Source organism: Pimephales promelas, chromosome 9 (genome assembly GCF_988280905.1).
Source record: "Pimephales promelas chromosome 9, fPimPro1.hap1.1, whole genome shotgun sequence".
NCBI lineage: Eukaryota > Metazoa > Chordata > Actinopteri > Cypriniformes > Leuciscidae > Pimephales > Pimephales promelas.
Genome location: NC_142777.1, coordinates 30,246,293 through 30,264,983, shown reverse-complemented (window position 1 = coordinate 30,264,983; position 18,691 = coordinate 30,246,293). Strand labels below are relative to the sequence as shown.

Here is an 18,691-nt window from a genome sequence, read left to right as displayed (position 1 = left end):
TTCTGTACACTGTTTTACTCCAGTTTATTTATAAAGTGAAAGGTATAAATGCTAAACTTGACTTTAGATTATAAAAAATCACAGAAGAGAGTAAAAACAGAAAGGTGGGTGGAAATGCACGGCACCCCCTTCTCAGCGTATGACTGATGAGGCTCATAGTTAATGTATGAGAATTCAGTAAGGGTCAGTATGAGCTCCCATTGCTTTTCTGCTGGAGTGATTCTAATGCACACCAAATTCTCCATTAAACAAGTATAGGTGCAATCCTGGCACTTTTCCTATAGCGCTTAGTAGCAAAGGATGCATTGAAGACAAAGGCACTAGGGAACTCACACTGTGCAGAAAGCGAGAGGAACAACAAACATTTCCTTCTCCCACAAGATGCAAACATGCATACTCGCACACATAGACAAAAGAATGAAGCCTCAGATCTGACAAACACATATTAAAGAGCACTGAGTAGGCCATGTCCCTAAAAAAACTGTAAGAAAATCTGTGAGGGGGAAAAAAAACATTCATTGGAAATATATCAATTTACGTCAGCAGAAGGGAAAATCACTGCAAGCATCCTGCGTACTCGATCGTGTACAGGAGACCACATTCCCCATCCTCATTCTGTAGCAAGACCTCACCCTCTCACTTTTCTCCAACTCTCCACTTTAAGAGTTTCACCCAATTATTATAAATGTTTCAGCAGCAGCTAAGCTGCTGTAATGCTGTGCACTGATGTGAGAAATGCTGCTCACAGTGAAAATAAATGTCGGCACCTTACCAATGAGAGTGGTTTTGCATGCGAGATGGGAGGGCTTCGGATGTATCATCTGAAACAGGAAACTATTTAAAGGGACAGTTTACCTAGAAATGAAAACATCACCCTCATGTTGTTCCAAACCTGAATGACTTTCTTGAGAAGGTTTTGCTAAATGTTTTTGTCCATAAAATATTTGGACCTCAGCATTCTTTAAAATATCTTATTTTTTGTTATAACAGAACACAAGCGTTTTTTGCTAATTTCAGCCCAACGATGTTATCATTTTCACGTCCTATGCCACATTGTTTAAATAGCAAATGTATTCGCACCTATGCGTGCGCCCATGCTGGTCTGAAAACGAGGTGTGTTAAATAGACTGTGCCTTTGACCAACAAAAACCTGGTCTAAAGTCAATGGTGCAGTAATTTCTTTATTTAAACAGTGTATTAGTAATGTGCGCGATCCACAATGTGCGTCCACTGCTTATTACAGACGCAGCAGCAGCACACAAACTAGCCAAATGTTAAACAATAAAAGGATTACAATGTAAAATATGATGGAATCTGGATTGTCCCATAGGTGGTCTGCATGCACATTTTATCATTGCGCAGAGGTATGCACTTAGATTGTTAAAATAGGGCCTCTTGAAGGTTAGTAAGTGATGGCAGAATTTTTACTTTTATAGGTGAACTGTCCCTTTAACATGCATGCCAGTAATGGATCAGCATGAGGCATTAATCAACAGCCTTGTTTTGCATTTCCATCATCACTCTCCTCTTTATCATCATCAGCAACATTGTCAGCCATAGCTGCGTCTTCATCATCATCATCATCATCATCACCATAATCGTCGTCCTGCTTTTCTCATTTTCAGCCTTCATCACAACTCTTGGAATCGTTATTGTGTGAGTATAATAGTAGTCTGAGATTTGCAGTTGTTTACTGCCCTGAAAGGCACTGCACTCACACGATACAAAAAAAAAAAAAAATGAAGAGGGGCAATACAAACACTCTAATTGCTTTCAATAATTAATCTCCTCAAATGACTGCCTTGCCTTTTCAGGCTCGACGTGCATAGCATCACCCCGAGATACACATCCAAAGAAAACAGCAGCATTATTTTCACACAATGCCGCTGAGATGCATGTGCCGAGCAAACTTTTGTTCCTGGTGTCTGTAGATTCCCCAGTCCATAGATATGTTCATCACAGACCTGAGTGAGTTCTACTGTTGCGCTAATGAATCCTGACACTGCCCACAGATTGGACAGGTCAGTGCAATCCTCCGTGACCAGCGAATAACACAGTTCACTGCTCAGTGGACATAGAGCTGTCTCAAAGACTGAGCTCACAAAAGGCTTTTCTGATTTGCTCGATGTATCCATCTAGAAGTGTGAACTTTGGGTTTAGGGCAACTTTGTTGGATTTCTGTTAAGTTTTGATCGAAGTTATGGAACCCAGTTTAAAATCTATAGGGCGATCGTCTCCATCAACTTTCAATGTTGAGTTATGGCAAATCTTAGCCTGGGAAAACCCAGACAACTTCCGGCAAATTTAGATTTGCTCTGAAAGTTAGTCCGGCAAAGAGCTCATTCAAAACCATTTCCAATCTGTCAAAAATCGGGGAACCAATTAGAAACGTTGGGGGGGGGGGGGCTTTACACGATGATGACAGCGCTGGGATTTTGAAGCAGATTTTGTAGCCTACATTACAAAGATGGACGCCGCCGTCGAACATCACTCGCTCGAATCAGCCATCGCGTCTGATTTTAAGCGATTTGAACGTTTCCTTTTTGTTAAAAACCGAGTGAAGAACAACATTCAGATGTTTCTCCACCGGCTGCCGCTCTGCAAACGTCTACCCGCGCGTCTGGAAATGCTTTACCAGATCATATCTCAGTTACAACTGAGAATGGTCTGGTTTTAACCAGGCTAGGCAAATCTGTATAACCAACTTGAATTGTGCTTGATAGGGAAGATTTGGGTTTGACAGGGCATAGTCACAACATACTGGATCTGGCTTTGGAGGAATTAATTAGATTGTGCATCCACCGTTTTGAAGTTGAATAGATTAAAGAACAAAGTCAAGCTTGGAAAAGTGATTTGAACTCGCATATGGAAATTGTCAGGATATTTTCAGCTTGTTCTCAGGCTTGTTCCTAGATTGGTGTGTTGGCTGGCTGATCCTGCTGATGCAGTGTGTGTGTGTGTGTTGTGCCCACATTGCTCTAGGTGTGAGCTCTGGAGCATGTCTGCGCACAGACAAAGGACCAGTCTTGTGAAGGAGGACTGGTTTTTAAACTCTGGTCAGTGAGGTCATATTCTCTTGGACTCTGCCTGTGTTTTATGTGTATTTCGCTCTCACTCTCTCTCTCTGTTTGTGTGTGTGTGTTGTGGGATACACAGAGCCTATGTATGACAGTCTGAGCTGCCTTCCTGAGCTGTCACATTATAATAGATACAGGTGCCAGTTTCATATGGTAGCATCTGTCCCAAAACACAGGGACAGCTCAAGAACGCGGTGTACCTGTCACATAACGAAACATGTCGCTCACCCCTTCTGGCTGCTAAGGTTGTGTGTGTGCACCACAATTAATGGGTCCAGATTACCCAGGGAGAAATGCTAAGCAGCCCAGCCATGTCATGACAAACTAAACTAGAAGATCAGGATGCTTCGTTGTACTGTAGGTCACAATGTGATAATGACACTGACTCAGACTATGAATAAAATACATTTCTTTAAATTGCACTGTTACTTGCAGAATATTTATCATGGAATACAGATGCTTTGTAAGAGCCTGGTATGGTTCTATTAATTTAAACATATTTTTCTGTCACTTGCAGTAATTAAAGGGTTAGTTCACCCAAAAATGAAAATTCTGTCAGTATTTACTCACCCTCATGTTGTTCCAACCCCGTAAGACCTTCGTTCATCTTCGGAACACAAATTAAGATATTTAGGATATTAAAATCGCTCCTGCATACAGTCCATAGGCTTCTTGAGGGACTGGCTCCTGCTGTCCTCGAAAAGTAATTGAAGACATCGTTAAAATAGTCCAAGTGACTACAGGGGCTCAATCTTAAGTTTATCAAACGACGAGAACACTTTTGTGCGCAAAAAAACAACAAAAATAACGACTTTATTTCAACTATTCACTTCCTTCTCCATAAGCCTATAGTCCGTTAACGTAGTGTGCGTTGCGCTACGTCACACGTAGGCTCACTATTGGCCGACGCTGGTCATGTGTGTGTGATGCGTGTGACGTACAATAACAGAAGCTTACGCTATTAAACTAGTTACCTGACTCGCGCAGAGGGAGAAATAAACCAATAGTTGAAATAAAGTCGTTATTTTTGTTTTTTTGCGCACAAAAGTGTTCTCGTCGTTTGATAAACTTAAGATTGAGCCCCTGTAGTCACTTGGACTATTTTAACGATGTCTTTTATGACTTTTCGGGGACGGCAAGAGCCAGTCCCTCAAGAAGCCTACGGACTGTATGCAGGAGCGATCTTAATATCTTAAATATCTTCATTTGTGTTCCGAAGATGAACGAAGGTCTTACGGGGTTGGAACAACATGAGGGTGAGTAAATACTGACAGAATTTTCCTTTTTGGGTGAACTAACCCTTTAAGGTAATTAACCTGGTGGTGGTGGAGGAAGTCAGAACATATCATCTTCTGGTTCATCAGAGGGAGAGAGAGGCTGACGGAGGAAGTCTTATCTTGTTGACCACTGTAAAAACTATTTTTCTAAAGCAAATAAATCTACAAAAAGCAGTCTTTGGATTCCTGATCTTTGAGCAAGCGTGTCTGGTAAATTAGTTTTCCCCTAATCAGGTTCTTGGCTGACAAATTATTATGGCTTTTGGGATTGTCGTCCACATGCTAAATAATGGTACTTTTTAAAGAGATACTCCACCCAAAAATGAAAATTCTGTCATCAATTACTCACCCTCAAGTTGTTGCAACCCTGTATAAGTTTCCTTCTTCTACTGAAGACAAAGGAAGATATTTTGAAGAACGATTGGAACTTTGGCACCATTGACTTCCATAGTATTTTTTTTTTCTTGGAAGTCAATGATGCCAAACAACCATTTGGTTCCAATTGTTCTTCAAAATACCTTCCTTTGTGTTCAGCAGCAGAAAGAAACTCATGCAGGTTTGCAACTACTTGAGTGTGAGTAAATGAAGACAGAATTTTTTAATTTTGGGTGGAGTATCTCTTTAAGTGAACCGTTTGTTTTGAATTAAAAATGTTGACTGTTCGGTTCTCAAACACTCACTGATCCGGTTAACAGCGCACAGAAAATCACAGTTGCATGAACTGCTTTTCTGAACTACTTATATAGTATTTTTGCTTCCTTTCTAAAACTTATTTCTTAAAATGTAATTCAAAATATCTAATAGAAAGTCATATTGGTTTGATGACATGACATGAGGGTGAGTAAATGACTACTATCACTTTAAAATCTCATCTTTCCCATAAGGCTACACCCTTCAAGTGAATTTAGTGAAATGTAGGTTGAGATGGACGTTTTGGGATGTTCTCGGTTAGAGGATAAAGCACTTGAGGGGGAGTGCAAGCAAGAGAGCTCCCTCAGGCATGACTACTTTACGACTGTTTGGTCCCGTTGTTACGCCTCTCATCTTATTAGATTTCAAAGAACAAGACCACACATGCTCCAAAACGAAAACAGAACCATTTAGAGAAATCCTTATGCTCTGCCCAGGGGACTGTCTTACAATCTAGGCTGATTAGCATTTTCCCCAGCATGCTCAGAGAACTCATGTTAGTGGGTGGGGGAGACTGGAAAGTGAGTCATTCAAGGTGGGAGAACCCTTATGGGAGTTATTCCAGAATGCTCATAAGTATAAATCTGGGTTTAGTCCAGCTGAACATTGGCTTCAAAAGGGACCAAATGGTTTTATCAAGAGAAATAGGGATGTGAGACGCGAGTCCTTGTACTTGTTCTCCCTTCAGAAATGTAGCGCAGTTGTGATATCTGAAGTTGGTGGCTCAATCGCCTCAATTCTGAATTTGATTTGAAACTTGTTTATCCTCCTGGATATGTACGTCTGTGCTGGATTTCGAGAAGGATTACCTCTAAAGAGTGATTTAGCTCTGAGCTCAATTTCCACATAAAACGGGAAGGATTTAAGCATGCGTGTCTCCGCTCCGTGTTAGACCCTTCTGAGCTGAACAAGAAAGGAAACTGGAAAAGTAACATCAAGTTCTTGAAAGACTTGAAAATGTTCAACTTGTTTTTTTTTTTTTAAATACCTACAATAGTTGAATGGTTGATGATTCCCCATTTCTTGCACAGAAATTCTTCTTCTGTTGTCATGCACATGTTTTTATAATGAATTTACACACACACACACACACGCACACATAATGGTTTAAAAACTAAAGAGCCCCTAAAGGGACTTGGGGAAGGGAACATAATTATTTGTCAATGCTTTTGCATTATTCCGCAAATATTTTGCATTCCCTTGAGAAACTTTGCGTTCGCTTGCAAAATGTTCACGTTCCCCCGAGAAACTTTGCGTTCAATCCCAAAGAACACAAAAGTTTTGCAAGGGAATGCAAAGTTTCTCAGGAAAACTGAAAACTTTTGTGAATGAATGCAAATGCATTAAAACATATTTTTCCATTACCATATCCCTTTAGGGGCTCGACAGAAAACTATGGTTCTCATTGGAAAACAATGTTAAATGCAAAAAATGGCAAAGCATAAAATTAAATAAAATGAAATTTGAGTTTAAAGGTATTTTTGTGTACATTTATTCCCTTTATGGTATGGTGAGATAATTATGTATTTTAGTTTATTAATTGATTATTATTATTAAACCATTTTGGTACTGTGTTGGGTCAGCACTTGCATGAGATCGAATGGGAATCTGGGATAGAATATCGCTCATTGGATATTTTCAGATGCAAAATGTGCTTTAAAAACAGCCCACTGTTGGCACACAGATACATTCATGAGCAGACACGCAGTTACACCTTCTCAACTTTTGACATTTCTTTATCAGTGACATTTCTTTAATCCACAAATGACTTACTAGGAGATATGCAATAGAGCACTGTGTTCAAATCATGCTGCAATTCACGCTTTTTGTGAGTACGGTGCTGCATTTGGAGAGATATCTGTGTAAAAAGATAACACGTCTATGAAAATGATGAGCAACAATACAAATCGCCACCAGGTACACATGTGCAGAGCAGTGTTTACACAAGTCCTGATCTCTTTTCTCATCTGTGATTGCATGTTCCTACCAGTGTGTTTTTATCTTTGTTTTTCAGCAGAACTTCGGGTGTAATGAGTCAGGGATATTTATAGGCTTACCCTGGGATGGATAAAGCTTACTCCCCTGTCCCCTCATGATAATCTGGTTAAAGAACAAGCACGTGGTTGACCTGCCCGGCTAAACCCTGATCATGTGATGTTTATCTGGTCACATGATGTCCTCTGTGTAAACTTGAGTGTTTTTGCAAAATTTGGGATGTGATCAAAAATATTTAACTCATTGATAAAGAAATGATCTCCTTGTTAGTCCCTTGTCTTCTATTTGAAGGAAACTCAAATATATGCCTTAAGCCGATTGTTAAATTCAGTATTGTAAGAAACAAAATGTACAGATGGAATAATAATTATGGAGAATTATAGACGGAACACGCAACTCTTAAACACGCAACTCTTAAATGTTTTGTGCACACAGATTTTCCTATTAATAAAAACAGTGCACAGTACATGACTCTGTTTAAAGTCATGACTTTGTTTAAAACCATCCCTTGTCATTTTAAGTTTCAGAAGCATTTTGCGCAGGGTTCTCTAGTTTTATCAAAAGCTTGAAGCATAGACTGTAAAAAATATGGACAAAAAGTCTGTGACGTCACCCATAGACTTTCTGAAGAACAGTTTTGAGGCTGTTTATGGGGGGTATGGGCAGCGCCATATTAGAAAATCTTGAGAAATACAAAATACAAATGTTTCAAAAAGGATACAGAGGTGTCCTGGAGGGCCACTGTCCAGGAGAGTTTACATCCGAAACACCTGCCTGGAAGTTTCTAAAATGACTAGTAAGACCTTGATTAGCTGCTTCATGTGTGTTTAATTGGGCTTGGAGCAAAACCCTTCAGAACAGTAGCCCCCAGGAGCAGGATTGGACACCCATGCTGTAAACTACAGTGTTAGTGTTAGCATAGCATAGTAAGCTACATAGCTGCCAACTCTCGCGCATTGGCCATGAGACAGCCGCATTTGATTGGTTTCTTACGCTCACACGCCACACCCCCGATTTCTCACGCTGAAGTGGTGCGTTTCCCGAAAGCATCGATAGTCAACTATGGTCGCAAGTTCCGTCGTTACCAATAGAGTTCAATAGTTGGCTAACAATGCTTTCGGGAAACACACTGCTGGTCGGTCAAATGCCTGGAAGATGAGTTTTTCCATATATTTACCTATATCTACCTGTTGAGCTACTCGTGATTATATATATATATATATATATATATATATATTATTATTATTATTATTATTATTATTATAAAAAAAAAAATTTTTCCCTGAAAGTGAGTTAAGATAGTTTGCAAGAAAATGATTAGAAACACAATAAACAGTGCATTTCCAATAGGGTCCTCACACCATCGATGCTCAGGCCCTAACAAGGCTGTGAAACTGGACTATAGTGAGTATGAGTTTACCTGTTCGGCATGATGATGTTTTTCAGGTTTTGTGAGGTGACATTTAAACTGATTGTAGTTTAATGATATTGAAACATCTGTGGAGAAAGATATTTTGCATGACCTTTAGGGCACTCATTAGATTTAACAATATTGCAGGCAAATTCTCAATATTTTTTTTTTAACGCAAGCTGTTTTTGTACAGTCCAGTATAATTAGAGTTTCTGCTGACAGTTTACACGATGATAGAAAAGTCACGCTGACACAAGTGGCCAACATCTGTCACTGCCCACAGCCCAACGCTATGACAGACTGCGAAATATAGGTGAGATTTTCACAGGGATTTGTATGGAGCATTTCCAGACTTTAACAGTCACTGTCACTTCTCTCAATATGGCACTGTGAACTGTTGCATCTCAAATTCTCAGGATGAGACGAGCAAGATTGCAGAAAGATCTAGGTTACGCTCTAATGAATATACAAATAAATGACACAATTCCACTGTCAAAATTTGCTGAGAACAAAAAAATAGCATGCAGTCACCAGGGGTGTAGGAAACAATTATGCATATGAATTAGTACAATTATGCATTTGTCAGTGACTGATTTGCTGAAAAGCATGTAAAAGGGTGTCACATTAGGATTAAGTGTCCATTCGTTCGATTTCAGAAGATGCTCTCGGTTGGCTTGCTCCTAAATCGAGTTTAATTTTGTCCAACATATACATTTAAAATGCACATGCAACAGGCTAGGGATTTTTGGGGACTCTCTGTACGCCTTTTTGCATGATAAATGTTTTATTAAGTCTTCAAATTCACCCCAGCTGGTCAGTTTAGTTTGATGTTGAAAAGACCATTTCAGCTGAAAATACATTTGCAAAAATGACATCAACACATAAATGTTTTTTCTTCTCCCCCAAAGCAAGAAATAAGTATGTACAGTAAGTGCTAATAGAATGCTTTGTCTGTTATTGCTGTAGCTGCCAGCCATGAAACCGAGTAACCAGACCTTTGGGACTGCTGAACAGATTTTACCCAACAATAACATAGTTTTTTTTTTGTTTTTTTTTTCTGTATTTCTTGAACCTCTGTATACTAATTACTTTCCTTTTGTGATGTACAGTGTGATCCAAATATTCATGTATCTTTTGCTGCCCTGCATGGTTTGTCTCACAATTCAAATAGTCCGAGATTTTTACAGGAGAATTACAAACAATTGCAAGCTCTGCTGTTTTCTTAAATGTACATGTTCTGGTGCAGTTGACCCATATAAATGCTGAATAGCCATCAGGGGATATGTTGTGGCCATCACCTGCAAAAGGTGACAGTGATGTTTTTTTGTCATGATGTAGGCCAGATATTTTAGCCCCCAGAGGAATTGGAGATGGGTTTTTTTGCCCTTTGTTTATTTAAATGAATTCTCAAGAACTGACTCTTTCCACGTCCCCCTGATGTAAATGTGATTGAAATCTGTGTGGGGTGCATAATATATCATGAAGTCAGTTATGCAACAATTACAATATTGACTTGTTGTTAAGATTGTCTTTTATAGCCAGACCTTTTTTTTTTTTCACGTTGATTTCTGGCCAAAAAGCTTCACACTGTGCCCAACAATTTAATTTAATTTAATTTAATTTAATTTAATTTAATTTAATTTAATTTAATTTAATTTAATTTAATTTAATTTAATTTAATTTAATTTAATTTAATTTAATTTAATTTAATACTTATTTTATATTTTAAATGTCTGTAATAGGGTGACCACCATCAAACAAACCAAATGTGGGACAATTTTAAGTTTGTGTGGGACAATGTGGGACATGTACCAACACTAAAATATACCCTGAAACTGTTATATAATGTCTATATAACTTGATAAATACATTTATATTCTGCCTTTCAGCAGATAAAAATGATTTTTTCTTTAGTCCCTTCCAGAAAAAAAAATCTTTATTTTACATGTCATTTAAATTCAACATCACTGAGCCCAAAGGCAGCAGAAGTCGTATATAAATATTTTAGAAACAGTTCTGACCAAGTCCAACAAAATAAACGATGAACAAATAAAGTATAAAACAACATGAAATTAGATAGACAGTCTTATATATTAAGAATATATTAAAAAACCAAAACTAAAAACTTTCATATTTTTAGAAAGGATATGAATTAAAACAACCACGGCAGGTTAAACAACAATAGATAAATTCCGTTAAATTAAAATTTTCATTTACCGAATTATCCATTTGTTTTCCGACAGGGAACATATGAAACGAATCAACGGTCCACATATTGATTGACAGCCGTCACAACCTACGAGTGACCGTGGCTACTCCTTTCTTTTCAACCATTGGATAGTATATAAAACACAGCTGTTGTATTTGTACTTATGACGAAGCGCTGAAAACTACGCAGCAAAAGTAATAAGTAATGCTTTCTTAAAAAAGGCAAAAGAACGCATACACGTTTTCTTAATATGATAATTAAAAACCAATAGACTGATGAAAATGCGGGACATTTCCTCAATATACGATGAGCGGGACAAGGGGGGAAAATGCTGTGCAGTACAACACTGCATTACCAGTGTTACCAACACAGCATTATTACACTAGTCTACCGTGAGATGGAAAGAGAGAACGGTTCAGAAGATCATGCTCTGAATACACGGCAGAGCTGATCAGTAAACAATCACTGCAGGTACAGTTTAGATGCAGAAGGAGACAATCACATCACTCTGCCTGCTGGGAGACTGTCACACGATGATCTATTGTGAACATTGCGAGTGATAGACAGCCCTCATTTGAAAGTCAAAGCCAAGACACTTGGCATGGATGTGGCGTAGACGATTTATGGCCACCTGATAAAGTTATGATGACTGTCCCAATAGGTGGTTGCACAGCTTTCAATCTTCCTTCTAATGCTCCCTCTCTTCTTGGCATACAGGCAGCCTGAAATATGACAGTCATGCATGGTGAGATTGAAATAAAAGCACAGATGGGTAGCACCGGTTTGCATCGAGAACGCTTGCTCATTTTCTGGGCCAGTCATGTGCCCGACTTCAAACCGATGATGTAAAATATGGATGGTGTTTGGACAGATCTCTGCTGAATTGCTTAGTTCTGAAAACCAGTGCCATGTCATTCTAACATTGTTTCGATTCCAAATCCCTGAACTCTTGCAGGACAACTCTATCACACAGTAATCGTCGTTTCTCATTTGAACTCATAACAAAACTGCTCTGGTCCCATTGCTTTGTACTCTCAGCCATATTTATTCATTTTTATTTGTTTTATTTATTTTTCTATATATATTTGTTATGTTTATGAGCTGATTTTGTTGCTTCATTGCTTTCTCTGATAGAAACACTCTTTCTTTTTTGCATTGAAATACTGTGTGCAAAAATTTGTGTTTAGTGAATTCTGATATATTTTTAGATGCCTTATTTTGTCACATGGGAAGGGGTTTTCAGTCTTTTAGATGCCACTGAACCCCAAATATTCAACTGTAAAAAAAAAAAATGCTCATTGTAAATAGGTGTACAATAATAACAGTTTCTATTTCATTGCATTATTAGGTTTTCTTTCGACTTTAGTAATGAACTTTGACTGATTGATTGATTGATTGATTTTATTTATTTTTTTAAATAATTTCTTTATTTTAATCAATGTATTTCTTTATTGAAGACATTTTTATTATTTATTATAAATAATGTTTTAATACATTTTTATTTTTTTGAATGTCATTTTATTAATAAGTTTTATAATTTTGTTTATTTTAAGGAATTTATATTTATTTATTTATTTATATACTATAGTTAATTAATTTAATCTTTTTTTTTCTCTAAACTTTTACACAGACAAGTCTCCAGGTCTCCAGACCCCCATTTTTTTTTAAAAACCACTAAATTTAACGCATGAAAATATTCCACAGGGTTCCAGACTGCGACCAAATTCGTCGTTTCGGAAAATTCGTCATTTTTTTTGAGAATGTGCGACTGCGAGTAAAATTTGTATGTGGTGAGGTCGCATTTGTGCGAGTGGACGGTCGCGCAACAGAACGCCGTTCTATCAGCTGCTGCAGTCCGTAACTTATGTTCGAAATGAACGAGTAGGCTACGTCATGAATCCATTTTCCAAACTGTGTTTTTGACTTATCCTGAATCACTATGATACGCCTATAATAAGTGCTTATATTTTGACTATTTTATCCTGTGTCTTGGATGCGGAGTTGCCTAGTGCCTGCGTGACTCGCCATAGAAATTAATTTTTGATATGCTTTAGCTTACCTCAAGGGCATCCAAGATGTAAGTGTTTTTGTTTCCACAGTATTTTCAATTTTGACATTTTTCGGTCAAACCGGTGTTGTCTGTCAGTCATATAATGCAGGTTTAGGCGGTCCATCTCAAAGAGCATGCACAGAGAAGTCCAAATGAAACATGATTTAATGACTCGTGAATGTAAGTACACACTGATGGCCTAAGACACGAAACGAGCGGTTTGTGTGAGAAAACGAACAGTATGTATATAGTTTTTACCTCTTGTTGTTAACAGCTATGTCGAACTGATCTGAATCAGATGTCCAACTGAACCGAACTGAACCGTGTCCAACGTTACGCCGGAAGTGATCTGTCACGCATTGTTTACACAGGGATTTCGGAAGTTTTACCTTTCACTAAACATATTCAGATATACGGGAAATCGCAATGGAAGATGATTTTGATATATCTAAATATGTCTGGAGCCCTGTTCCATAACACATCTTAATCTAAATGTTAGCTCGATGTGTGTGCCTGACTGCAATCTAATACACTCTCCGTCATCACGGCAATGTATGGATCGTTTTTTCTTAGCTTTATCTTTATTTCCTCATGGTGCTCATTATTCCTTAATTGATTCAAAGTAGATTTAATCTTGCCTTTGAGTGTGGACTTCTTATTGAAAGCATTAGTTTTAAATCCACAGTAGATTGGCATCCTCCTTTGTCTGCTCTAATTAGCTGAGCTGTGATGCATTGTTTGTTTCAAAAAGGCTTCAAATGCTCCGCTTGACTTAACCTAGACAGTTCGATGTTTATTTGCTTTTTCATGTCCTTTGTTTTATTACAGGAGGGTAATGAGAAGTTCCAAAACATGGTGGCCAGCCGTCCTGCTCTGGGGAGCAGCGCTGATCGCAGAGGCACGTCCAGGCAAAGAAGAATTCAGCCCGCTGGCGTATCGACCTCTCGTCAGATTCCGTCACAAGGTATCGATCTTTCCTATTTCATTAGCCATCCCTTTCTAAGAGGAGACTCCTGTGTTACGACGCTAATTACTATGGAAATCCGCATGGCATCGAGCGCTTCTGCTTTGATTACTGTCCCATGACAATTCATAATTCATAAAACCAAATATCAGACATGCATAATAAAGTTTCAACTAAAAACTATTGGATCTATGCCACTGGACATTTCGAACTTCTGGCGAAAACTCCAGCTGCGCTGACATCATGATGAAACAGCACAGCGTGATTGTGTAATTGAATGTTTATTGACTGGCTGTTGCAGAGAGCTTTGTGGACACACACAGTAAGATACCAGCAATTGAGGTGTAATGCAGCACTAACAAGCTCCACTGGTTCCCTCTTCTCTTTTTATTCCATCACCTCCATGAGGAAATGTTCATATTATGTAACAGATCAATTAAACTCCGACTGAGGGAGGGCACTGACTGACAGAACAGGGACTCGTGGGAACACTTTCCTTTTATACCATCAATAAACACTTGGACAGGGAGGTCACGCAAATTGTCCCTTTAAGACGTGTTTATTTTTCAGTTGCTGGAACTCCTGGAGCGTTTTCATACTAAACCTTTGGTGCAAAGTCTGTTTGACGTTTGACACGAGAGAGCTCTGCCTGGAAATGTGGTCTGGAGCAAATTGAGGAAATAAATCGTTATTGATTATGTAAATTTGACACCTTTACATGCTCACTGTCACACTCATTATTACACTAAAATGCATTTCTCAAAGAGAGCATCTTTCATTATTTTCATCTCTTGCAGTTTACAAACAGAAACTGAAGGGGTGTTGTGTGCTTGTACTTCAATAACACGTAGAAACTGGTGTCTTCTCCTCCTGAGTCATTACCTAGCTACAGGGAATTACTGTTAGAGATGATGCAATGAAGCCATTGTCCTGACCCAAATGTACATTGTGGAAAGAACCAAGCAATTCAACCAAATGTGAAAACACAGCCTCAGAGTAAAAACACACCTAAGCTTTTAGAATATTTTTTCACGTGTTACCGTTTCAGACAGCTTTAAGTAGTGTCATGCTATCAAAATATTAAATTCATGCATGAGCTTTGGTGTTAAATATTATTTCATTAGAAATAAGATATGCAGTGTTTCATAGAGGACGAGCTTCCTGTGAGTTTTTATTTCTCGTAAGGAACTGATACTAGAGCATCAATATCACGTCAGCCAGTTCAGTGAATTATAAATGTGTTTTAAGTGCACATTTAACCTGTGACACTGTCATTAATTATCTGAAGGTTACCTTGAACATCCCACTCCACTCAAGTATCAGTGTTGTCTGCTAATACTGTACTCGCAACCTTCTGACATGCATTTAATAAAGCTGGATATTATGAATGAAGATGCCCTTCGCTCTTCTCGCTCACTATTAATTGCTAATGTTCTCATATATATCAGAAGGCATACATAGTTGAAATGTGGGAACTTTGGGAACACGTAGTTGCCATTTTTCTTACAATAACTTCCTTATCAGACACAGTGTGTGGAAAATCCATTAAGTGCAAAACAAACAAACAAACAAACTCCAGCATCAGATAAGAATGTATTTGATGGCACAAACCAGGAAGAATACTAGTAATAGTAATTAATAATTATAATAATGTTTAGCGGTTATGTTATATGTGTCATATGAGTGGGGCTATTATGGAGTTTTTCAGTAATATGAAATCATAAAGATGGCTGGCTAGGGTAAGGGGGGAGGTGTGTTGGACAGGGGCTGCAGAGTTGAGCCTGTTTTTCTGGCACGGGCACAGAGATAAGCGGTGACCCCATTAGCTTTCCCTCAACTCGCCCTGCTTCAATCATCATGAGTAATTCAGCTTATAGTATGAAGCTTTGTCCTGCTCTGCAAAGCCAATCTCCTGTTAAAGCCAAAGGTTTAATTCACAGTAGCCCCATCCTTCCTCTACCTCCACACAGATTATAGCCCATTTTTGGCCCCACCCCACATTTAGACCAATCAAAAAACTCGATTTTTGAGTGACAGATGGAGCACATGCAGATAAAGCAAGCAGGGCGGGGACTTGTAGGATCTTATTATAGCTGTGATTTCATTTCTGTAGTTCAGTTGCGTAAATGATGTAGAATTGATTCCAGGAAGTTAATCTATTCACCAAGCCTCAAAAGTCTTCAGAGAGTCACAGAGGAATGAATGAGCTAAATGCTCTCTCGACCATTGCAGGAATGTGACTTTAAGATAACATGAAATGAATAACAGTTCAGGGCAATTATACGTCTTCCTCGATACATTAAATCAAGAAACAACCACTGTATGCTTACATTTTAAGTAAGAACTGCAAGGTCAGATGGTGAAAAAAGGAACTAAAATGGTAAATAAAGGAGACAAATCTGGAGAGAAGTGTTGGGGACAGGAACCATTCAAATACACCATTTTAAGTGCGTAACTGAAGGTTTTATGCTCGAGTTAAGAAGCTGCTGTTGTGAAACTGTGTTTGTGACTGGCACAACAACATTTGTTTAATTTTGGACAGATTGGACAAATGGTTTCAAAGTGCTTGGAAAACAGAGAGAAAGCTTGTAATTTGCTTCCTCATGGCAATCATTTGAAATGAAAATCTTCACCAATTATCCATCTTATATGAATAATCCCTCTAGATATCCAAATCATCTGGTTGATCTATTTATATCAAGACTACTGATATATCGACTGATTACTGATTTCAATGCTCGACTACACAAGACAAGTTTATGTAGTCACCATTTTTCCTCATACATACTCGCACACTGTAATTCATGAAGCAATAGAGTGCCGAAGTGATGACGTCACTTTGTAGGACAACTCGGCGGTGCATGGGTTCCCTCGGTCGAAAAGCAATGCATTTTCCCCATAGACTTTTGGAAAATCGCAAAAAATAAGATCTGTGTTCAACAAAGAGTTGTGACCCTTACACGTTTTGTCTAGCAAGATAATCTTTACAAGTTAATCCGAGATGTATACATTTTGAAGCGTATATAAAGATTTTAAAAAAACACAATCAGACACAACAAAGTTTAAAAAACCACAAGCAGGTTATAACTGTGTTCTATGTCATTGATCAAAACGTGAAAATATTTAGAGGCTTTGTTCACCACAGACCTTATTTCAGGCGATTTAGCAAAAATCCATTCAAAAATCCCATAGGCTTTAGAGCGAGGAAAACGTAGTGCTAAAATGCTAACTCACTTCCGCGTTTTGGCCTACAGAGTGACGTCGTAACTTCGGCACTCTATAGAGGGAATGCATTGACGTCACTTTCCCGCCGGAACAACCCCCCTCTCAGGCAAAAGATCTGCTGCGTGACTGGATTTAATGGGGCAAACTGCGATAATGCGACTAAAACGAACAATTTTATCAATTTAAACTCAATGTTGGACTCAATATAGTGTTCCTTACAACTTACTAAAGATCCAGTGATACATGGATATTGACATGCAGCCAGGAATCGCGTTGCCTGATATTTATGTTTGACTGATTTCGACACCGGGAAATGAAAGCAGTATAGACCTAAACATAACGCAAATTTGCCTGCGAATGCTTTATATTAATGCAATATAGGTAGGTCTAATCCGCGTGATCACTTATATCAGTGTTATATACTTTGTATATCATCATATCGTCCAGGCCTAAAACTTTATGTTGTTTTTTTTTTTTTTTTTGGTCAGTGTCAGTGTTTGGTTTGGACAGTGAAAAAACATCCAATAATGCAGAATATGCAATGATAAATATTTAATTGATAAATTGTTAATATATATAACAAAACAAAATATGTATGGTTTTACACCTAAAGTCGGCATATTGACACAAAATGATAACTGCAAATCCACCTTTCGCTGACTGGAGTCCAGTTGTTGTTGTTTTTTTATTTTGTTCCTCTTTCTATAGCAGTCTGTAAAAATATATCTCTGATTTTTTGGTCAAATCTAGTTGTACAGTCAATCGCAAAGCTCTTTCCCACTTTATATGTGTTGTGTTTGTTTTTTGTGGCATTCACGCTGAGAACAAATACAACCGCACAGTCTTTTTGCCACTCACTGTGAGTAAGTGCTGGCACTCCGGACGACAGTGACGTCACGCGTATTCCCTCTATAGAAAAACAATAAAATTTAATATAAATGGTGATTCTGTCGACACTACAGTAGATGTGGCGCGACCCAAGCAACAATCTTCGACAGAATGATGTACTGACATGAAGGACAAATGCTCTGCAACTGGTGCTTTAGCCTTTAGCTGTTGCAGTGTGACGTGAGCAACAACGGTCGTGTCCGATGTAGACACGATGTTAGTGGCAGTATAAAATACTTAACATGCATATCAACTGTCATTGTATTGAAAGGAACAGCTTGTATATTTTAATCTCATGTTGTATTTTACAAGAAAATGAAACGGGTATGAAATGCCATGAAAAGGAAAATGAAAGGGTAAATGATGACCAAGTTTTAATTTTGGGTCGGCTAAAGCTTCTGGTTTCGAATTTTGATACCCCTTTTCTTTTCCATCTTATGACACTGTTGTGTGTCTTTCTTAGAAGCAAAATGATAGCTTACATTAGCATTTCCCATTTGTCTCCAACGGTGGAATACGGCATTCTTTAACCTTTAGAAATAGACTCGTTGAGAGACTGCCGTGCCCTGGCTGGTCTGAATAAATGAATCATTTAACTCATACTGACAAATAATTCAGGCACCAACATTTTAAAAGAATATTTAGGCTTTCTATGGAAATATGCCATGGAAATTATGTATAACATACTTTTAAAGAAAGGAAGGAGCAGCAGTCGATTAAAGTAAGACTCTGTAGTTTTTCAACCTTCATAATACAGTATATTTCCGAGATCCAACATCGACTTACAATAGGTTGAATGACACGTCTGCCATAGCCTGAGGTGCTCTGTATCGCTTTTACTTTCACTATGTAACTTCAGGTTTTGGTGTAATGTGTAGCTTGACTGCTAAATCCCGCTGCTATGT

At 38.2% G+C, this 18,691-nt stretch overlaps 1 protein-coding gene across 2 annotated transcripts in view; it reads left to right on the top strand.

Annotated features, from left to right (window-relative positions):
* The window catches only part of fstl5 (follistatin like 5), a 117,184-nt gene that overhangs the window by 2,009 nt on the left and 96,484 nt on the right, over positions 1-18,691 (top strand). For both annotated transcript variants that reach the window (XM_039649087.2, XM_089134980.1), the window contains exon 2: positions 13,538-13,673. In XM_039649087.2, coding sequence (XP_039505021.2) covers positions 13,538-13,673 — 136 coding nt within the window. The remainder of the gene's footprint in view (positions 1-13,537; positions 13,674-18,691) is intronic.